The sequence below is a fragment of the Engraulis encrasicolus genome, chromosome 11 (assembly GCF_034702125.1).
Source record: "Engraulis encrasicolus isolate BLACKSEA-1 chromosome 11, IST_EnEncr_1.0, whole genome shotgun sequence".
In the NCBI taxonomy this organism is placed as follows: Eukaryota; Metazoa; Chordata; class Actinopteri; order Clupeiformes; family Engraulidae; genus Engraulis; species Engraulis encrasicolus.
This window is the reverse complement of record NC_085867.1, coordinates 48,792,499-48,816,266: the sequence shown is the minus strand read 5'-3', so window position 1 is coordinate 48,816,266 and position 23,768 is coordinate 48,792,499. Positions and strand designations below refer to the sequence as shown.

The 23,768-nt window shown below is 43.4% G+C and overlaps 1 protein-coding gene and 1 long non-coding RNA gene across 2 annotated transcripts; one reads left to right on the top strand and one right to left on the bottom strand.

The window, feature by feature from the left end:
• Positions 1–2,799: 2,799 nt before the first annotated feature.
• Positions 2,800–13,584, bottom strand: LOC134459067 (guanine nucleotide exchange factor subunit RIC1-like). The gene is made up of 5 exons (XM_063211406.1): positions 13,486–13,584; positions 11,497–11,559; positions 10,469–10,540; positions 8,507–8,578; positions 2,800–5,400 (listed from the first exon to the last, which is right to left on the bottom strand). The coding sequence occupies exon 5, from the start codon at positions 5,195–5,197 to the stop codon at positions 4,286–4,288; it is 912 nt and encodes a 303-aa protein (XP_063067476.1). The 5' UTR covers positions 5,198–5,400; positions 8,507–8,578; positions 10,469–10,540; positions 11,497–11,559; positions 13,486–13,584; the 3' UTR covers positions 2,800–4,285.
• Positions 13,585–19,624: 6,040 nt separating this feature from the next.
• On the top strand, positions 19,625–22,760 carry LOC134459065 (uncharacterized). The gene is made up of 5 exons (XR_010036757.1): positions 19,625–19,765; positions 20,626–20,713; positions 21,186–21,266; positions 21,558–21,635; positions 21,881–22,760. It is a non-coding gene; the product is annotated as an uncharacterized LOC134459065 (long non-coding RNA).
• The last annotated feature ends 1,008 nt before the right edge of the window (positions 22,761–23,768 follow it).

The following is a 23,768-nucleotide window of genomic DNA, read 5'->3' as shown; positions in this document are numbered from 1 at the left end:
TAGAGTCTTGTTGAAAAGTCGCTTTAGCAGTGAAAAGTCTTGTTGCCATTGACAGCGGTCTGTTATTAGACCAACCCGTCCGTTATCGAAAAATAACAGACATGCGAACGTTGGGGAGCCCCGTTGAAATGAATAGAGCATTCGACCGATGACGTCACAACCATATAATAAGGGTTTATTAATAGATAGATATTGTTGTTTGGGACCCTTATATTAGAGTTGGCTGAGGATAACTAATGGTTAATTAATCAATAGATATTGGTGTTTGGGACCCTTATAATGGAGTTGGCTGAGCATACCTAATAGTCAAGTTATTAAGTTAAGTTATCTAGTTTTCAAATCACTGTAATAGTGGCAACAGGAGCCATTATATAGCAAGGATTGGACGTACACTTCTCAATGATGGTGGGGTGATGAGATGTAATTTTTTCATATACCACTCATTAGGTTTAATGGTAAAAACCCTACAATAAATGCAGAACATTATGAAGAGTAATAGCTTTGAAGCGAAACTAAACCATTCCTTTGTGATCATTACAGTAAGTTAATGTTTGGAAATTTTAGCTCCAAGAAGTGCAGTGCATGATGGGTACGCAATCTACAGACAACAATATTTCGGTATTGTTTATTCATTAGATATACCTTGCTTTTGTATTAAGTAAGTGTTCATTTAGGTCCTTAGTTAAGTATTACCTAATAGCTACTTAACTATTAACTGTACCCTTACTTATGTTAGTTAAATAATTATATGCTGTGAACTTGTGACACATGGTAATAGTTATCTAATAGTTAAGTAACTGCTTACTAATGTTTAACATATGCATTAATAACAATTAATGTGTCTAATGTGGCGTTAAGTAGTGATTATTAACCCTTACTAAAGTATTAGGTTATAGCTAATTTGCTGTTAATTATGGCCCCTTATTTGGAAGTGTTACCAAAATGTTTAAAGTTGGATTGATGTTTTAGAAATAGACAAAGATTTATTGTGAATAGTAGATGAATATTCGTTTCATTTCCTTAAATTAATGTTGTACATTTTAAAACCTTTTCCATACATATATATATCTACATATTTTTTTTATTATTCACGAGAGGAGGCAGATCAGCCCAAATAAGTCCCGGAACACAGTGGGGTCCAAATCACGAGGTGCCGGATCCTGTTATGGCATATTCTGCCTCAAATTAACCCCTGCTGTGCTATGAGAAGCAGTCGCTGAAAGTGAATGCTGCCATTGAAAGTGAAAGCACAAATCTTCCAAGAGAATCGTGTGTGATTCTACTTTTGTAATTGTCAGTGCCTGGACCAGAATGGATGTCAGTTTGAGAACATGTTGAGAACACGTTAAATTATGTCTAAGTTGTGTTAGTCTATTTTGTTGTAGGCTGCCTATTACATTTTAAATTGTATGTATACATTTTTAGACACTCTGCATACCATTGAGGCGACTTCTCAAAGCCATTGAACCAAATTATCCGGAATGGATGTTTCTTTCTGAAGGCATTTCACAGTTTCTTAGGCCCATAAACAAATCACTTGATGATGGTGGTGTACAGATTGACAACGACACCCCTTTGCTTCATTTTGCACATGACCATTACTTATGTTTCACTGTGTTAAATGACATCATTGAATGAAGATGCTAATTAATTACTTCAAATTGACTGTCAGCAACCTTTACGCTCCATTAATGGGCCTCATTATGTGAAGCTTTAGGACCAGTGGTGGATTGCAGACACTTTAAAATCTGTCATTGCATCATTTTTTCCATTCATTTTGGAAAGATCTCTACTACGAATGAATGCATTGTGCATCTGAGCTGGTTTAAAAGCTTCTGTCATTAGGACTCAGTGGGGGCTTCTAGCCTGAGAGCGGTTGACATTGACTGTCTGCTGATCTGTCCCCTGACAAAGACCAAAGGCATTTCACATATTCCTCATGGTTGGCTCTGGCATATTTTGCCATTTGTAGTCCACACATGCTCAAACTATTCCTCAAACTCACTTCATCCACATGTATTTTTGCAGAAGTATTGTTACCATTGAATCATGATCTGGTATAAGTAGAACTACAGTCTTCTTGCGCTAGTAAGCAAGGTCTTGATGCTATAAAATTAGGTTATGCTACAATCGCTTCCAGAGTAATCTTTTTTTAGGACTATTAGTGTGCGCACTCACTTTCTAACGTGAATCCCGGACAATTAGCGTCGTACGGCAGCCTCTAGAGTTCGTGTGTGAATGTGTATGTACACTCATCAGCCACAATTAGGAACACTCCTCGTGTTGGGTCGGACCCCCGTTTGCCTTCAGAACTGCCTTAATTGCCTGCAACAATACTCGGGCTGTGGCATTCCAACAAAGATTACATTACATTGCACAGCATTTAGCAACATTTAGCCTTGACTTCCAAGGAGAAAATTTAAGCAAGAACAGGGTAAGGCGCAGTGACCAGGTGAAAAGCACACACTTAAAGCGTACTTTTGATGACTATACATAGTAGAAAGTGAACTTATTTCAGCTATTTAAATTGCGTTTCATTGCACTATTAATGCGCTGGAGCACTACTAAAACAGTACTTCAGCACACTTGCAGCACACCGAGCATGCTAAATTGGCACCGCTTTTGGACAGCTTTAAGTGCATGATAAGCCTACTTTTGATAAGTGAAAGATGACTGGGTGTCAGTGGAGTGTCCACTCGTTGTAAAAAAAAAGGGGGGGGGGGCGCACACACACACACAAACAAAAAAATGAATAAGAAAAATGAACATCTGCCGTAGGCAACTTTGTGTGATGGCGTTTCTCTTTCTTTTATTGTGGTACAGAAAAGGCAGATCAGATTATTTGTCTATTAATATGACATTACATTACATTTGGCAGACGCTTTATAACCAAAGCGGCTTTCAAAGAAGACATAATCATAGCCAACATCACTAGCAAATACAAAGTGCACAGGAAATATACAGAACAACAAGTGCAGATGCAAGGAGGGGTTAATATCATAGCAAATAATACAGCTGGGGGGATGACAAGTGTAAAATAAAAATAAATAAGAAAAATGACCATCTGCATGACGCCAACACATTCATGCTTTGTAATCACACACGCACACACACGCTTTGTAATCACACGCACGCGCACACATGCTTTTTTTTTTTATATAAACCCAACCACCACCCCCCTTATGGGGAACCTATATTTTCTTCCTTTTTCTTCTACTTCTTTTCATTATTTTATTTTATTTATTTTTCCATCTTTTAACAAAAGCAAAATGTAACATGCAATAACAGGCAATAAAAGGATACAGAAAAAAAACAAAAAAAACAATCTCAGTGTCCTCAAACACTTCAAACCACATATTAACACCCCCATCCACACACACACACACACACGCTTTGTAATCTCACACACACACACACGCATGCTTTGTAATCATACACACACGCTTTGTAATCACACACACACCCTTTGTAATCACACACACACGCTTTGTAATCTCACACACACACACACACACACACACACACACACACACACACACACACACACACACACACGCTTTATAATCACACACACGCTTTGTAATCCCACACACACACACACACACACACACACACGCTTTGTAATCTCTCACACACACACACACACACACACACACACACACACACACACACACACACACACACACTCTCTCTTTGTAAACACACGCACACGCTTTTTTAAATATAAACCCAACCACAACCCCCCCTTATGGGGGACCTATATTTTCTTCCTTTTTCTTCCATTTCTTTTCATTATCTTAATTTTTTCCATCTTTTAACAAAAGCAAAATGTAACGTACAATAGACAATAAAAGGATAAAGACAGGAGAAAAAAATACAAAAAACAATCAGTGCCTTTGTAATCACACACAGATTAAAAGGAAGAGAGATGACTAGAGATTTTGCACATCAGGACACGACATGTGGAGCCTGAGCAGCTAAGAATAGGCGAGGGTGAAGAGTTGTGCGAGTTGATGGAGGTAGTGTCTCTGATGTGAAGAGGCAGGGAGTTCTACCTCTTGGGCGCGTACATATCGAAGGCGGCTTCACCAATTTTCTTTGGTGGAAGGGTAGGACTCCATAGCAGTGTGGCATCAGCGGATCTGAGAGCTCGGGCACGGGCATAAAAAGAGAGCATATCAGAGATGTAACAGGGAGGAAGACTATTTAATGCTTTGACGCACACAAACACAAACACACACACACGCAAACGCACAAAAATCACTCAATTTTTCTGGTAGACCCCCTAATGTTTTTTTTGTTTTTGCGGGCAAACAGACTGACATACGCACGGACGCACAGACATGGGCCCGGACGGACGTAGGCACGGACGGATGCACAGACGGACGGACGAATGGACAGATAGACGCACGCATGCACACACGGACGTGGGCACGCACACACGGACGGACAGCCAGCCGGACGGAGGCACGGACAGATGGAAGCACAGAAGTGGGCACAGACAGATGGACGTCTGGCCAGACGTAGGCACGGACGCACAGACGGACTGACGCACGGACGGACGGACGCACAGACGGCCGGACAGACGGACGCACAGACGGAACGGACGTGGGCACGGACGTGGGCACAGACGGACGCACGGCCGGCCAGACGTAAGCACGGACGTGGGCACGGACGTGGGCACAGACGGAAGCACGCCCGGCCAAACGCTGGCACGGACGCACAGACGGACTGACGCACGCACAGACGGCTGCAAGGCCGGCCAGATGTAGGCACGGATGCAGAAACGGACTGACGCACGCACGGACGGACGGACGCACAGCCGGCCGGACGGTGGCACGGACGTGGGCACAGACGGACGCACAGTCGGCCAGACGTAGGCACGGACGGAAGCACGACCGGCCAAACGTTGGCACGGACGCACAGACGGACTGACTTGCGCACGGACGGACGCACAGCCGGCCGGACGTGGGCACGGACATGGGCAGAGACGGAAGCAAGGACGGACGCACAGACCGACTGACGCACGGACGGACGCACTGCCGGCCAGACGTAGGCACGGACACAGAGACGGATGCACGCACAGCTGGCTGGACGGAGGCACGGACCGACGGGCGCAGGCACGAGGAGGGAAGAACAGAAACCATATTATAGTTACATGTGAGCAGCTGAGAAATACATGCAGTGCATTGAGCATTCTGTAAAAGACTAAAACAATGCAACACTATTACATCTATTATATCTGAATTGAAAGTAATTTACAAACAATGCGAGACTATGAGCATGTTTTTATGCATAATTTGTATGCATTTTTCTTACCCAGTGGTTCATGGAGTTCCTCTTGAACGTAGCAGGAGCGAAGGATCTGACAGGGTTCATTCCAGCTCCAGTGTAGAACATCTAAAACAAAGTGTTCAGAGTGGAGTATTAGCTTTAATGTAAATACAAGTGAGAAGTGAGGATACTGTTGCGGTCTGGATATTTAGGTGAGAGCAGATTCACACACTGAAAGACAGTAAGGTCAAGCACAAGGAGGTTTTTTTTGAGAGCTGAGTAGTAGACGTTTCAGGGTTCTGCCTCCATTAGCGCGTTCAGGCCGACTGAGAACCGTGCTGGAGCCCGTTCCTGCACCTACTCGCGAACCAGCCGTCGTGTTCACGCCACAGATATTAGCGTTCGCGAACCGGAAAGTTGGTTCGCAATGCGAACCGCAAAATACTAGGTTTTTCTCCGCGAACCGTGACGACAGCGTGGCCATCAGCAAGTTCATCCAGGTAACAGTCACGTGCGGAAATTGTTCAGAGCCCGGTATGAACACGGGAGGTTCACCGATGAGCACTTCAGTGCCAAACGTAACTGGTGCAGGCACCGGCTCCGTTCTGGTCAGCCTGAAAGCCCTACATCAGTGTGCTGGTGAGCACAGGCAGTAACCCTGAAACAACTGCTCTACTCTACTCTCGGAAAAAAAGAACTCCACGTGCTTACTTTTTTTACATTTCAAGGGTGAGAGCAGGTTGGTACACTGCTACCGAAATCCAGCTTAATGACATTAAAGGAAATTCTTGTCTGAAGGTACATGTACTGTATGCTTATGTACAGGGATGGAGCACAAAATTCCCCATGTTCAAACAGCTCTAATAGACCCCCTTTATATATTATTAACATGCTTGTGTGAAACAAAAATCTGACTTCCTGTGGGCCCCCCTTATACAGTGACACTAATAAGTATTTGATCCCTTTCTGGTGGTGTTGGCTTGTACACTGATGAAGACATGATCAGTTTATAACAGATGGACAGAATATCAAAAAGAAAGTCTGGAAAATAACTTCAAAGAATACATTTTAATTAATTTGTCTTCTTTGTATTTCATTGAGGGAATACGTATTTGACCCCTCTAGCCAAAGTACTTGTTGGCAAACCCCTTGTTTTCTATGGCAGAGATTTCTATGGCAGACTTTTTTTTAGTAGATGACAGTGTTTGTGCAGAGACCCCTAGTCTCAATCCATACACTTGTGCACTTCGGGCATTGCGTTTCAGTGCCTAGGGCGTTCACGCTGAAAATTTCGGTTGAGCCAGTGCACTGAAAGTGCCCGGATGATCCCCTAACAATGGCGGAAAAACGCATGCTTGAATGATGGACACTGCACGCACTAAACGACCACCATGTTGACAATGACACGGAGGAAACGTGGCGTTCAGTTCCTTAGAAGAGTTTGGTCGACAGTCTCCTAATTCTGTGAGTAATGTTTCTTAGACACCAACCTTTTCATGCCAACCCAAGTATTGTATGTGTGATTGTTGCTTGTATTTACTTTTCCTTCACCCCAAAGGGCAACAGACGCTGTGCACTGAAAACAGTTGCCAACTGATATTTTGGCGAGATAATGCCATGCTCAGCCTTCACTTCCAGGGCACAGTGCTCAAATTTTTCCAAAACACTATGCACTGAAGACCTCAGTGCACTGTGCACTGATTGTCAGTTAGGGTGACCACCCGTCCCGCGTAGCGCGTGCGCGTACAGCGTTTGAAGCGTTGGCGCGTGAGTGCACGTGCACGCCAGGGTCTGTCCCACATTGTCCCTCAGAAGCAAACCACTGGTACCCCCTTGGACTTATTAGCAGGTGGTCACTAGGGCTGGTAAAATAATATACGAAATTCGAATATTATTCGAATTGGGAAAAATATGTATATTCGAACGCAAAAATGAATATTCGAATAATGTACGAAATATATATTGCGCAGCGCGCGCATTGATTCTCCTCCGTTTAACTGTCGTCTCTCATGAATGACTTACAACGTGGAGCTCTACACCCCCACCTCAAACTATGCACGGAATAAAAGTGAGCCGAGTGATAAAGTGGTATGGAAGCTGGCGAGGTGTGAGTTAGCACCATGAAGTCGCAATATAGCTTTTTCTGTAGCTACAGATAAGCGACTTCACATGGTCTTTACATTTTTTTGCACCGCCCGCCACAAATGCTGGCTTCAGATAAGGCGACAAGAGGCAGTCACAAATTGCTTGAATTGGGCACGAGATGCACGAGACCATAGCAGGCGGCATCAAGGAGTATGTCAAAGCAGCAATGGAATCAACTATCAAGCGAGGTACAGCCCAAATTTTAGTTAGAGAGGTTGGGTGACGCTAGTGTGCGTCTGTCTGTCTGTCTGTCTGTCTGTCTGTCTGTCTGTCTGTCTGTCTGTCTGTCTGTCTGTCTGTCTGTGAGTGAGTGAGTGAGTGAGTGAGTGAGTGAGGGAGGGGGGGGAGGGAGCACGCATCCGCGAATGTGCCGTTGTGAAAGACTATCTGGGTCCCCAGTACCAACTCCAGGTGATAGACTTTCGTTTTGACCAACCGCTGTGTTTCTATCAATCCTGGTCTGAATGAATACGCCCTAAATTAAGAGTGACATTTACTTACGACCAAACAACATTGCTTCTAACATCTACAGTCACCAGTTACGGACCAAGATAGTCTTTCACACCGTGTTTACCTGATTATCATCGACGTTCAAAGTGTTGCACCACTAGGAGGGCACAGCCTGGCTAGTGCTGTTTGTCTACTTTCCCACTTCGAGTTTATTTTGTGCTGGAGATCGAATAGATACGAACAACACAATTAAACGGGTAGAAAGATATGCAATAGCCTTTTCCCCACTGTCTAAAGTGTCTATTCCGTGCCCAGTGCTCGTTTTTGTGTGATTTTCTCCGCGGGAAAAAATATTAATTAATTAATAATAATCGAATATATTCGATATTCGGACCATATTTTAAGACCCATATTCAAATTTAATTTCTGGGGAATGTTACCAGCCCTAGTGGTCACCCTACTGTCAGTGCACTGACAAGTGTGTAGATTGAGACATTGGTTCTGTGTTGAAATTGCTGGTTTTCTCAGGGAAGTCAACAGGGGGTCAGCCATGGGCCCAGGGAGAGAAGGGGCCCCAAATTGAGTCCTCATTACATTGTATTGTATGTATGGGGGGTGAGGGGTTATTCTAGCTCACCTTTTGTCCACTGGGTCCTCGAGCGCCTGGAAATCCACAGTTTCCCCTCTTCTCTGGCTCTCCTTGGATTCCCTTTAAGCACGCACACACACCACCTCATCACCAATTGTTCTTAGTCCTATTGCCTTGAGTTGGTCCATACTCTCCTTTCTCATACTTCACTGACAAACAAAATGGCTGCTTCCAGTTAAAGGGGCACGTTCCAATATGCGACCTTGCGTCCTCCATTTGTGCTTGTGACCTCGTACCAGGAAGTAATGTCATGATGACATCACTGACAACAGTATTATATTTCAATATCTCACAAAAGCTCAATTGTAAAGTCATTTTCTCATTTGCAAAGTGGATGGTGAATGAAGAGTAGTCCCCCAAAAATTGTTGTGCCTAGGCTGACAGCGGTGAAACTTTATTCTTTTCTCCACAGAGGAGGGGCCAGGAGGCGGGACGAGGCCACAAGCACAAGTGGAGGACGCAAGGTTGCATATTGGAGCGCACACACTGGGCCCATTTGTGATGGTGCAGGCTACGCAAATCTGTGCAATTCACATGTGCACTGTGTAATCACAATGTATTGGCCCTCATTTATCAAAGCAGCGTACGACGAAAATCATGCGCACGTCGTGCGTACGTTCTTTTTCTACGACCAGTTGGCATTTATCAAATGTCATCAGTCGTAGGATTTCATCTTTCCTGCGCTTACACTCTCAGACGGTGTACGCCGTTTTCAAGTTGGACTTGGGATGACTATGATCACCAACTTGAGCAGCAGTTGTAGCGCAACAACTCATTATCATAAATATGTGGCCTACATAATTACAAAATGTTTTTACATTGTCTATTTTGGCTATAAGCCAACTTCTACCTGTTTGAATTGGTGCACCCTTCCTGGGAGCACAGCGTTAATTTGGCATAGGCCAAGAAGAACTGCAAGAGACATCTAATTTATGATTTGACGTGATGTGTGAATAATTGTGCAATATACAGCCGCATATTAGAATGTGCCTTCAGTCATGGGATCAAAGGGGGCTGACGTTCTTTTTAACAGCTGGGAGTTCAGGCGCACATCAATATATAGCCTACAAAATTTCCCGGTAGAGTTTCGCCGTTTCGCACGACTATCCGAATACACACCTGACGCGTGTGTCCGATAACACTTTATAGTCGTCTATTTAGGTGGCAAAAGGGATATCCACTCCAAACAACTGGATCGCAGGAGAGAAGCAGGGCGCAAATGAGCGCGAGAGGGACAGCGCACTGGACATGTAAAACTCTCCTTCCCCAACAAATGGTTTGGGCACTGTTTGTTGGCCAGTTTCACGTAGGACCCTTTTCTTGACCTCGTTTACAAAAAGGTTTATAGTCTTTTTTTTGTGAAAAAAATACAATATAATAATATAGATATACAAATATCTTCATTATGTGTAGCCTACTGTAGTCAATCAAACATTTCATTGTAACTATTTGGAAATCAATGTCTTGCCCTTCCATATTGAGAACCGAAACACTGTTGACTACTGCTGTTGATTAGGCCTATTTACACGTGTTATTTTGTTGTCTACCTCGCGTAAAGCCTAATTTCAAGCCGTCAATCAACCACAAACGTAGATGTTTTAGCCGGTTTGCGTCTCTCCATGTCGCAAACTCAGGGGTGTGGCCTCCTTCCCGCCGTTGTAGAGAAGGCGTGATTATTCTAATTACGATGATTTTCAGACGCTGGATTTATCAACAGCCGCTCGCTCTTACGATGGGATTGGAGAGCTACACATGTTTAGTAAATCTCACGTGAGCTTCGTCGTACGACGAGATCTGCGCTCATTTCTGCGATGGTTTCTACGCAAATTTGATAAATGCGGGCCAATGTATTCAAAATTTCTTATTTTGTGAGCTGCACAGATTCACGCAGAATGCGCCATACACCATCACGAACGTGCCGATTGACACAAACAAAATGGCCATCCCTACCTGTTGTCTTGCGGGTCCCTCTTCTCCTTTGACCCCTTTGGCTCCCTGTGCGCCTTTAGGCCCTTGATCAGCCTGGGGGCGAGATGGGGATTAATTGGACAACAGAAAAATCTCCAAAGTTAGTTAGAAAGAAAATCTCTTCACCAAGAGACTCTAAAATATTGCTAACATCGGTCCATCTCTAACTCTGTCTATTCCAGATCACTCCCCCCCCCTCCCCCAACCACACACATGAGCATTATTAATACATGTTTTAAGTTATTAAAAAAGTCCACTTCTATTAAATATTTTTGTGCATTCTGTGATGTAGCTAAGGCTCTTGCACCCTGCTGACACAATATTATAGACAGGGATAACAATATCCTACGCTTGTTGCATTACAAGTTAAATAAACAGTGAAAATATACATCAAAGGGAAAGATACAGAAAATACAGATACAGAAACTTTATCAAGGACATGATTTATGAATGGATTATACATTTCTCTGGAGCATTAAAAGCTGTGTGTGGGTGTGTATATACTGTACATTAGTGGTGTGGATCGGCACTGCGATTCAATCACGATTCGGGAGGTAGTAGATCCGATTCGATTCGATTCTATTAGATCCAATCCGATTCGATTCAATTCTACAATGCATTGCAATGCATTACATTTCTACTGAACGCAAAGCAAATGTTCAGCCATGATGAGGAAATACAAGTAGTCAGATACTGAGCAACAATTTATTGGCTGTTTTCTGTATCAGTCTGTATCAGTCTTGCAATGTTTTGAAGTGTTTTTATTTAATTTAACATTCATTTGCTCCCGAAATATCCATGGAAGTAATTGAAACTTAAAAAAATTGCCGGATTGATTCTGGAACTTGCCGGATCTGGATCTGGATTGTCCATGCCCCGGATCGATTCGGATCGCCGAATCGATCATTGTTGACACCACTACTGTACATGTGTACAGTGCAACTCATCAGTCCCTGCTTGTCACACATTACTCAGTGTGTGTGTGTACGAATGTGTGCGTGCATACTAACTGCAGGGCCTGGTCATTCGCCTGGTTCCAGTGGTCCAGTGTCGCCTACACTCCTGACGAAGTTCTGAAGTCACAGAGACAGACAGACAGACAGACAGACAGACACAGACACACACACAATGAACAGTGTGCTGCAGATGGCGTCACACAAGAAGGACTGACGATGGCTTGAAACACTAAATGGCATCAAGAGGTACAGATACTAGAATGGTATTAGAAAAAATAGATGGCAAATTAGTTTGTTCCATCAGTGACAAGTCATATTTCCACAGGAGGATGTTGTACAGTACTGACATAAATACAATTCAATAATGCCACAGCACCAAGGCTTATTTTCATATTAGGTCTGATTAAGGGCCATCAAAATAATAAAAGATCGATGAAAGCCCCGATGTTGCTGACTTTATTTCTTATTTTGAGTGTATGCATTAGTCCAGCATTCGGGCTGGTTTTAAGTCTGTGTGTGTGTGTGTTTTTCACATGTTTCAGGTCTTGATTACACGTACACAGGGCTCTAAATTAACACACGCCAACACGCCAAACACGGGTGAAAATTCATTTTGGCTAGTAGAAAAAAATACCTACTCGCCAATTTGGCTAGTAGCGCCCAAGTACAGTAACTTATGAACGGTAAACCGCTGCTCTGATGAACGTTATACGGCGAGATTTCCTACATTACCCATGGACACTAGCGTCACGAGGTAGCCTCCCACCGTGGGCTTTCCAGTGCACCGAGCGTCAACTCCATGCTGTTGCGCGCGCCACGATTGAAAACATTTCAGACGACCAGCCTTCTGTCAGCTAAGCTGCGCTCACACTATTCTGACAGGCAGCTCTCCTCCTATGCTCTCGTCGCTTTCGCTACAACCTTTTTAACGTCACTACTGCTATTATTACTATATGAACCTTGCTGTAACAGGCTGCATTTTTTAAGCAGCGAGACCCTGACCGTTTCAATAACAGGACTTACGCAGATTATGCATAGCGCTACTTATGTTGTGTAGACGTTTTGTGCGAGTGATGAGAATGTGGCGGGGGTTAGAGCAAGGTTCTGTGTTAAAAATGAGTGGTTGTGGAACGAAATAGCGACCAGGGCAGAGGAGGAGAGCCGACTGTCAGAGTAGTGTGACCGTAGCTGTCAGTTCAGTTGTCTTCTGAAATGTTCAGAGATGCCCGAGATATTATTTACTTTTAATTAAACTAGGCTTCTTGTCATTTTGTTGCGCATGGTAGAGAAGAGCTCCTCCTCTCTCCTCTCCTTTTCCTCTCATCTCTTATCCTTCCTTGGGGTGTGCGTATGTGAGGTTTTGTAGTGTTTGGCTGTGTGCTTGGTTACTGTAGGCCTATGTTAAAGGTCTGTTATGTGAGTGGATTGTGTGATGTGATTCAGCTGCTTCCAGAGGAATTGAACAAAAGCTAATCAAATTAATTAGGCCTAAGTAACGAAAGTAAAAAATAAAGCAGAAGTTAAAAAATAATGAAAAAATATATAGCCTATAATATGCTTATTATGTAGGCATATAGTAGCCTTTGCAGGCCTATAGTGTATCTATGTTGTAGAAACAGTTGGACAAAATGACCATTTAATTAGAAAAAAAAACTAGCCTAATGTTAGTAGTAGTACTAAAATAGTTTATTTTGGCGAGATAAAAAAAAAATGGCTAGTTGAACTTCTGTTTGGCTGGTAAGAAAAAATGTCCACTAGCCAAATTGGCTGGTGGTGGAAAAAGTTAATTTAGAGCCCTGCACGTACATATGCAGATATTTTTAAAAGCAAATATTTATTTTATCTTCTTGCATATATTAACAGTATGTCGATCAAATGAAACACACCCTACTGACAGGTGTACCTTAGAAATCTCCACTAAAACTCTAAAAAACTACTTTAGGGAATTGAAGCTCTGTTCATGTGCAAAAAAGAGACAAATGCGTTCCAAAAATATCAATATACGTGTAAACAACAGGGTCTTACTGCATGTTGTGTACCCACCCTCTCTTCTGTGCATCCAGGAGATCATGGCAGTCCCACCTCCCTTCTGAGATCCGGTGTGCACGCACATGCTGCGGCAGCAAACCCTGTCTGTGGGTCTGGGAGGTCCTGGTAGTCCCATCTCCCCTGGAGGCCCGGTGTGGCACTGCCCCCATTCCCCTCCCAACACTCAGGAATCCCTCAGCCGGTTTCCATGTCCATGCAACTGCCCCAACCAGCCTTCCCAGATGGCCGAAGCACCCTTCGCCCAACGGTTCTTGGACCACTGCCACTGTTGGCAGTGGAGCCCCGGAGCTGTCCCACACGCCACCCCAGACTGCAACCTGGTGCCTTGCCCCCAGCTGAGTCCGGACAAGCACTGCAGTGAACGCCCTTCTCCACACAGCGAGACCACCTCCCACCTGCGCAGCAAGGCATTCCACTGACCCGGTTGGCCACCCACCTCAAGGTAGCCGAAGGAACCGTGGACTGGACCGCGGACGTGGACCGCGGGAACCTACAGCCAGGCATCAGGACAGGCCCTGCGCATGACAATGCCTCCGCCGCCCAAAGCACCTGTAACACCAGAGCCACTAACCTAAGCCAAGCCTCTACAACTCTACTCTAATATACTCTACTCTGCTCTACTCTACTCTACTGAGATTGGTGATCCAGGTTCTCTCTGAACATTGCAGACATCATCAGGCCAGTCCCGAAGACCTAACTGAAAGCACAACAGTGCACGGTTCCTTCAGTGGTCAACAAAGCCAGTACAAGACCCTGCGTTACAAGCAAGAGACAGTGTCGCTAATGCAGAGGAAAACGTTCACTGCAGTACTCATACTCAAAGTCGACTGAAGGCACAACACCCAATTGCAGTCCGGGACAACGCACAGTCCAAGTCCAGAAATCCTCCACCCACAGTAGCAGCAGTCCAAGATCTATTGGACGAAAGGCACTTCAGCAGTCCAAGGCAGCTGATCAGGACAGTTTCTAGACATGGAGAGCAGCTGAAAGGATCCTAAATGTCAAGAGAGGATATGAAGGGGGAGGCAGAACCTTCATCTGAACCCTTTTTTCTGGGAGGTGTAAGCTTTTTTGTCCTTTTTTTTCCCCTTCGAGCTTGTTTTTTTTTCTTCTTCTTTTCTTCAAGCTTTATCCTCCAGGCCCCCAGGTGAAGTGTCTTCTCTCTGTTGGGTTGTGGTGTGAGTAGAGTCTTTGAGTCTTGGTCACTGGCAGCAGAAGGCTGTACACAGGTCAACGGCGTGATGCACTCTTTGCTGTACGGGTCTGGCTCGCTAGGCTACCACTGCGGCTCACTGGTGCAGCGGTGATGCATTGGCACTCGGCAGTTTCCAATAGTGCATTGGTTTTCCACTCTGGCGGTTATTCACTGTAGAAGTTTCTCACTGTCAAGTCTATGTCAGCACTGGGTTTCCACACTTGAAAGAGGACTGTACACAGACATAGGATCCCACTCGTCTTGTCTTTTTTATTGAAGTCACTAACGTTGATGTTTTGAAGTAGTTGTCTTGAAGTAGTGGTAACAGATGGAGTAATTGTAGAACAGCAGACCAGAAACCTTTAAACATATAAAACACAAAATAAAATAATTAAATACACTGCATTTAAACATTCACACACCCACACGGAGAGAGATAGGCCTACGTCACTACATCACCTGCAATACAGACACTTTCCGCGCTACTGCGCGTAGCCTACACCAAGTAAAAACTCCCGAGCCACATTGCATGCGGCTTAATGGTCAATAAGCCCCACGTCACTACAAGACAAAACAAGTCCGACAGGCAGACAAAGATGCGCCCGCCTATGCATTGCCATCTTGTGGACACAGGAGGGAATTACAAGTTTAAGAAAGCATTTCAGACGGACCGGCAGACCGCCTTCTAGAGATAATAGGACACATCTGAAAACATGAGGTCAACCAGGTGAAATGACAGCAGCGCTCAGAATGAATGGTTGTATGGACGTAGGCCTATCCTCACGTTTCCGCACTGCTGGCACACAATCATTTGACTACACACCTCATACAGAGAACGTAAGGTCCAGGCTACCCTGCAGTACAAAAAAAGCAATTTGAAACCATATGAAATGAAATGCCACCTGTGCCAGGACTCACTAGTTTCACACCGTGTTGGCCCGGATGGACGGGATTTGGGTTCAGGCCCGTTGCGTTAAGGTAAGCAACGTAGGCAGTTGCCTAGGGCCCCCAACTAGGAGGGGCCCCAAAGGACGACAGGTTATGTATTTAACAGCAATGAAGATTTTAAACAGCTTTATAATAAGACACTGTCATCTGTATGAACGGCTCTGCTGCGAGGGAAGCAACAGCGCCTTCCTAATATCCCCTGCTCGAGAGGGCCTCCCCTTCCAATTGGTTTGCATTAGCGACAGCGTCAAGTCAAGTGCCGAAAGATAAGGCGCAACGACAGTTTAGTCAAAGTACCCCCAGCTGGAGTAGGCCCCCCTTCCAGTTGGTTGGCATCAGAGAAAGCGTCAAATCCAGCGCAAATACAAACTGAAAATGAAGCGACATAATCTCTCTCCGTGAACGTTGCACAGACGCCAGTTTACATTTTATTTTTTTTGGCTCCAGACAGTTGCTTTTATAATAAGAGTTACTCTCGAAGACAGCATTACTCTCTGTACTGCAACCAAACTGTCCCAGGCCAGTTGACATCGCACAGTAGACAGCGAGATGCTTCATTTAGTGTATTATCAGTCTGTGAAGTGCTGTAACAAGCACTGGGCAAACGTCAAGAGATTGTTCACTAACGCGCCGTTTCTCTACACGGAACTGTTTGGATGTTGACAAATGCAAGAAGAAACGAATGAACAATGAGCATGCATATGACCAATATTTCGGATAACATGAGTCAACACAAGTGAGCTGAGTGGGATAGCTAAATTGTAGCACAATAGTCCCTTTCTTGCTATTATGTGAACTACAAGCTGGAACTTGGGACTATAATTGTGGAAACGTGTGGTTACAGTGAGAGGTTGGGATATATTCTGCGGTCAAGACAACGCAAGGTAAGGGCACTGGGAGCCTGTAATTAAAACCATGGAGTAGGCCTAACGCAGGTGGTTATTCTTGGTCGCTACAGTAGGCTATTCGTGGCCACGTTTGATTTCATTTCTATTACCTGGTCCAGAACACAACCCTTCTGGAAAGATGACTGCGATGCGGTGATGTGCAGTTAGTTAGCCTATTGTTTAATGCATTAAATGTGAATTGTTGCTGTAAGCGGAAGGCTATTACAACACAACTTTTCGTGTTGTGTTTGGATTGTATTATTTTCAAGTGCGTGGTGGATGCAATACGAAACGCAGCGTGGTAGGAAAATGACTGAGTAGTAGCAGGGAGGTTGTCTGCTTAAAATCCACCATTTGAGAGCGTTTTTATCTTTAAAAAAATATCGTCTGGGGCAGACCCCCCTTGCCACGGTTACAGAATTCTTGTTTACCAATATCATATCCCCCCCACTGTGCCTGTTCATTCGTTTCTCAGCCTTAGATTTCTGGACTGTACTGTTTTATGAGTCAATAGTTATTTTTGCAGAAATAGTGCACCCTCGGTTAGATTTTAAAAGTGGTTGGAAAGATTTGACCTAATTCTTTATTTGTGATTGGCAGATCATGATTTTGGTGGTAGGGTCAAAAAACCTGATTGGGCCATAGCCAGGCCTAGTCTCATGTGAGATAGGCCAGGTTACAATAAACAACAGGACATTCAATTAGCCTACATGAGAAAGTGTGAGCCTATTGAATTGAACGGGCTGTATTTGCCCAGGTCTTATTCATGAAGTTTCATAAAATGAACTGTAGGGATAAGTTGTTATCATAATAACTAGATTGCATTTCCTCACAGGAAATGCTGGTGTATGCTTGCTCGTTATGCCTTCGTTGCCCTTAATGCATGTGCCCTGCATAGCCTAAACAACACTGTCTAGGTATGAGGCAAATTCCTGTTTGTTCCATTAGGTTTACATGGATTGTGACATGTTGTAATGGTAGGCTATGTGACCATGACTGAAGTGTCATCCAAAAATGGTCTGGCCCATCCGAAACAGAAATTCGGGCACGGTCTCTGCCCTGTCAGGCTCCCCCGTCCCCGTCCCCTAGGGCCCCCCCGACAACCCCTTTGCCTAGGGGCCCCAAAATCCTAGAAACGGGCCTGTTTGGGTTGTGCGTATAGCCTACTCGTGCACTAGAGCTGAGGTCGGTGGCATCATGCAAGAGGGTGTTTTTTATTGGTTTATTATATATTATTTATTATAATATTTTGTCCACATATAGAAACATGACTTTAAATCTCAAACACCATGGTTCTATGCCTCATTTTCAATAACTGGACTACCAGTAAACCAATGACATACTGCTAACTGTTAGAATAACAGTTAAATAAAATTGCATCGATAAAGTTACATGAAGTTGGCATAATAAAAAAGAACCTCTTTATCAACATATTAAGAGTAAATGCCAGAATAGCCTAATTATTTTGTCCACCTACAAAAAAATACATGTACAAAATGTACAAAATACAAAATACAAACATAATGCTTCCAATACACTATGGGCCATCGATTGCAATAACGGGACCTTCTGGACTGAAAACAATTGCAAGCTTCTAGACAAAATTGTCAATATCGAGTTGCTTTGCGTAGGCCATTATGTAATATGCTGATAGCCTACATTGCATTTGTCAAATAATATAGATGTCAAGTTGACGATTTTGCTTGGATTTTTGTTCGGTTTTGTTTTCAAGTTCTAACCTTTGTGAATTATGTAAGGGTTAACGTTCGGCGAGAAGGTCGCTACCGTGGAATAGCAGCACGACAGAGAGAATCTTTAGACCCCGACGCGGAGCGGAGGGGTCTTGTTCTCTCTGAAGTGCTGCTATTCCACAAAGCGACCGACTCGCCGAAAGTTAACCCGCTTATTATATGGATATACTTAAATGATTTACACATGCGGGGACATTTCTTTAGACCTATTTAATGTTAAGATTGTTGCTGCGCAAAACAAAACAGAGCCGTTGTGGAACACCGCTAGGCAACAGCTAGGTAGGCTAGCCAGGACAGGTGTTGTCTATCACAGCAGCTGATTAGAGTGACAAAAGACGTAGGCCTACCGGACCCCCTGCGGAGTGATATGAAACATTCGCTTTAGCCACTGACTTGTATACAAGCCAGTGGCTTTAGCAGTGAACGTCTTGTTGCCATTGACAGCGGTAGCCAGGACAACGGGTGCTGTCTATCACAGCAGCTGATTAGAGTCTTGTTGAAAAGTCGCTTTAGCAGTGAAAAGTCTTGTTGCCATTGACAGCGGTCTGTTATAGACCAACCCGTCCGTTATCGAAAAATAACAGACGTCCGAACGTTGGGGAGCCCCGTTGAAATGAATGGAGCATTCGACAGATGACGTCACAACCATATAATAAGTGTTAATAAAGGCATCACGCCAACTTGTGCCCAGTCATTAACCTTACAACGTTACAAAGAGTGGGAAACAAAGGAAGAAAACTGTCCAACACTACCACACAAAACACTGTTGTGAGACAAATGCGGTTTGAATGACACTTTACGTCTCGCCACAAATGACCAGTTCTACCACGAAGTAAATTAAAACCACAAGTGCTTACCAGCTCCCTCTCCAGGTTCCCAGCGTCACGTTAGTAGGCCTACAGTATTTCCAAACTGTTGAAGTCAAGCACAGCAAGCTTTTGTGTGCGACTCAGAGTGTCTTTCCAAAACCGACTGAGGCAACCTGAACCTAATTAAAAGCACCTGCGTTTGAGTTTTGCCGCTTGTCTCCTCGTCCCGCCTCCTGGCCAGATAGCAAAGTCCTCCGGCATCTTTCTGGGTCTTTCTGGCATTTCTCTGGTGAATGTACGATTTCGGTTGATTTCGGCAAATCAATGGCAAAGTAGGAATGATGCCAGAGATATTCTGGCTTTTCACTGGAATGCCACCCAAATAACGAAATCGGTTGTTCAGGAGGGCGGAGCTACAGTTACTTTATGGTTCTTTCCCGGCAAGTTGGAATATTACCAGAAATCATTTTGTTCGGGTGGGGGGGGCTTTTTAAAAAAACCTAGGGCCAAGTAAAGATGACAGCGGCCCTGCCCTACGGAGACGGTTGACACGCATGCTCATTTACGTGAGACCGACTTCATCCTGGGAATCTTTTCGGCGGGACCTTAGTAGTCTAGTAATAAACCTGGACTTGATGTACTATCTACTGAACTAGGATATTGTGCTGTGTATTTTGCATTAAGGTAAGTAAAACGATTGTTATAGCCTACTTGTGCCTAATTATACTGCTCACTTAGCTACATTGCTCTTTGTTGTATTTACCTGTGCTAAGATGAGGCAACATTTCTTGAGGTAAATTTTCCCTTGGCTTGGAGATAGCTAACATCTAGCCTACGGTATTTCAGATGTTTGTTCATGACTAAGTAAGACTAAGTATTAGGTCTCTTGACAGGCGTTTCAGTACGTACTAATTCATGTTATGTCATGTCATGGCTTTAACTTGTTTGGAGGACACGCTATAACGACCCTAGCTAGCATAGATGGCAGCTATCCTTTTCGGACATTAGGCAAACGTCAGTGTTTAGAGCTAATACTAGATGACTGATATGCAAAGACTATATTCTTAATTTAATTCGTTGGTGTGCTGTCATGGCCTTTGGTTTTTGTTTTCGTTTGCGATTGTAAATTTACACGCTTGAGACAGCCCGTTTTAGATTTCAGCTGCCTGCTGAGGTTTGGATTCAGAAATTATTTTTGTAAAATCTCTGATGGGCTGGCTTGGACGTTAGCGTAATGTGGTGTTTAACGTGAGCCTGTTCAAAATCCATCTTGAGCGGAATTCACCGGTGATGGGCTTCAAATTCCACCTGCAGCAATGGCAGGTCACGGCTTATTGTTTTACCCCTGAGCTCTAGTTCTACAGTATCTCGAGTCCACATCGCTTTACCGATGCAATAGCCACCAGTTTCTGATGTCGTTATCAGACGAAATCAGAGGGCAGTTTGTGACATACTTGAAATTAGACACATGCACGAGGTAATGTGATTTACAGAAATATCAGATTTGCAATAAAATAGTCCATCACATTGTACTCTTGTCACAGGAGGATCCATCAGCTCACTAACACGGGTGATGGACAGGGACCAAAGAGGAGGCTCTACAACATGAGGACAGACTGCGATCCTCAAGCAGTAAGTTGATTTACATAAGAAAATTATACACTATAAAGGTGTCTATTGTATGTATAAAAAGGGCTTAAAATTATGGTCAGACTTCGCTCCAGCTAGTGATAAAGTCTTAAAGGGTTTAATTAAAGGCTTTTTAACTTCACCATCATCAGTGTGCCTTGGAATCTTTGGCTGGCCTTATCAGCAGCCACAACTGGAGCTAAGTCTGACCATAATTTTAAGCAACTATATTTCCTTGAGCCAAAGTGCACCTGCTTATGAGAAAAGACCAACTTACTAGCCACTTTGACTCATTATTAAGTGTGTGTTTGGCTAGTAAGATTCTTGCCATTTTGGCTGGTGGTGAAAAAAGTTAATTAACAGCCCTGTGTATAACTGTAGGAACAGACTGGACAGTGAAAGTGAATCCCGCCTGGACTTAACAGACCCCTATACCTAGAATGACCCAAAAATTTGACTATTGATCTTGTCACAGGTCAGTCCATGAGCCCACGTCTTCAGGCCAGGGACCCGAGAGGAATTTCCAGTGACATGGATCAACAGAGATCCTCAAACAGTAAGTTGATCTTCTACATCAAATAAAGGAAATCATGTGAATTATCTTTAAGTAAAAAACAAGCATTTGATTACCACTCTCGTATAAGGTCAGTCCATAAAAATCAAATGTGTGTGTGTGCGCGTGCCCGCCCGCCTATGTTTCTGAGTGTGCATGTGCTTTGTTTCGTTTTTCTTGATTATTTAGGTAAATCAGTGAAATAATATAATTTGCATAATACTGAACTTTTAACCCTGTATATATGTACAGCAGGACATAAACATTTGACATTTGATCTCACTCTCGTTACAGGTCAGTCCATGTGCCACGTTCCAGCCAGGGACCAAAAGGGGGGCTTTCGTCATGGGGCCAGACAGACATCCTCAAGCAGTAAGTTGATTTACATGGATGCATTCTGAAGTTGAATTGAAGTAGTTATATTGTTATGCGCTGGCTACTATTCAATGTGTCAAAGTGAAATTTATTAATTGTTGTCCCATGAAAAAATGAACTGTATTTACAAATCTCAATGGCAATGTATCGTTCCAGGGATTAGAGTTCAAGAATGTTGTTGCAGGTGAAATTATCATTGAAATTTGCTGATTCAATGCTATTTTTGTATCTTTACTTTTTAGAGAAATAGAGAGATGCATCCAGGCCACCCACTAGGAGGTGGAACATCTTACGAAGAGGTGGCTGTACCTGGCGGCAGACTGAGATGGGGTGAGGAAGAGGAGAAGCACAGACCAAGAACGGAATGTCAGACATTTGCCCTTTTTATGCCCAGCGCACGCACGCACACACACACACACACACACACACACACACACACCGGCATATAAACATGCATATAGACACAGGCGCACGTGCACACACATACACGCACTCTCAAACAAGATGGGAGTCTCTGGTGATGTTGGCAAATAATCTGAATCGGTACACACTGCAATGATTCCACCATCATGCCCCACCTACGCGAGTCCTGTCCTTCAGCATTGACTTACTCCCCAGGTGTGGTGTGCCTTCATCCGAACCACAATGGCATCCCAAGCAGCAACAAACACCTGCACACATGCATGCTACAGTACACACACAAACACACTGGACTGTGAACTAGGTCAGACACACACACACACACGCTCAAAGTAGCCAAGATCGAAAAGGCTGCATCGGTGGCTTGACTTCATCCATTTTTTGGAGGAACACCTTTGTCAATTTTGAGGAACTTTGTTGTGGGAAGATATTTTAAAATTTGATAGTCAGTCTTGTATACCCATTCGCTTCACTATGATGTATTTTGTAATTGAATATGGATGATTTATGCCACAGTGCTGAATTAACACATCTTGACAAAGATGTCACCTTAAAAAGTATGTTTGGTACCTGTGGGTCAAATGTCTCAGGAGCTCCCTGACTGCAGAACGTCTCAGGAAATTACTCAACTTTTTATATTGTATGCAGGGTGCGATTTGTCAGAAAACCAGAAGGGGGATGTGTTTCAGATGTCAAGCAATATCAATGGAGTTACATTAAACTATGAAAAGTGACAATATCAAAACCAGAAGAGGGGACAATCCCCCCATCCCCCCCTACAAACCGCACCCTGACTATGTATTTTACATGTTTGTCTATATGATTAACACATAAAGAGTTCAGATGCAAAACCCCCCAAGTGCCTTTACAGAAAATAATATTAATTCATTTTTATTTAATACAAAGTTATCAAAATTGCATATTTTTTAAATTTTATTTATGTAATGTAACTATTTATATGTATTATCAAGTACATGAATGTTAACCAAACCAACAACAGGGTTTTCTAAAAATATAGAAGTGCAGGTCTTCTGAAATGGAGTTAGGGGGTTTTGCATCTGAACTCTTCACATGTTCATAGAAGAAAATACAATGTACGACCTCAAGGTCTTGTGCGTTTTTCTCACCGATATCTAAGGTTTATGAGTTACAAAATGTTTATTATTTTGTTTGTTTTCTGAAAGTTTTTTTTAAAAACTCAGAGGGATATGTTAAGAAAGGTGTTAATCATTTGGTTTGTTTTTTGGAAAATTCCATTTAAAACATAGGCTGTGAGTTTAAAAAAAAGGTATTTTGATATTTGGTTTTCTTTTCTGAAAATTCAACTTTAAAATGTCATACATTTTCAATTTCCAAAATCTATTGAATGAATGAATGTTGTTGTAACCTACTAAAGATAATAAATGGCCAATTTGCATGATTTTTTGTGGGTTTTATTCTTTATTGTTATTATTATTATTGGGAAGGTTAAATATATTCCGGTGTTCTGTCGAAATGGGCTGCTTCGTCGAGACGAGCTACCAGTATCTTAATTCGACAGTGGCGTCTATCGATTTACGCTGCCTCGTCGAGATGACATACCTTGATTTTCCGTGGACGTTTCAAATAGGGTTCGTACGTGCAGTTTTTTATTTATTTATTTTAGCTAGCCAGGGGTGAGCGGGGTGTGTAACCTACTTTCCTTAGCGCCTTTTGATGTTTTGTGCCATT

Bases quoted from the DNA above. Each gene is read 5' to 3' on its own strand.
- LOC134459067 (XM_063211406.1), bottom strand. From the start codon at position 5,197: ATGCTCAATGCACTGCATGTATTTCTCAGCTGCTCACATGTAACTATA.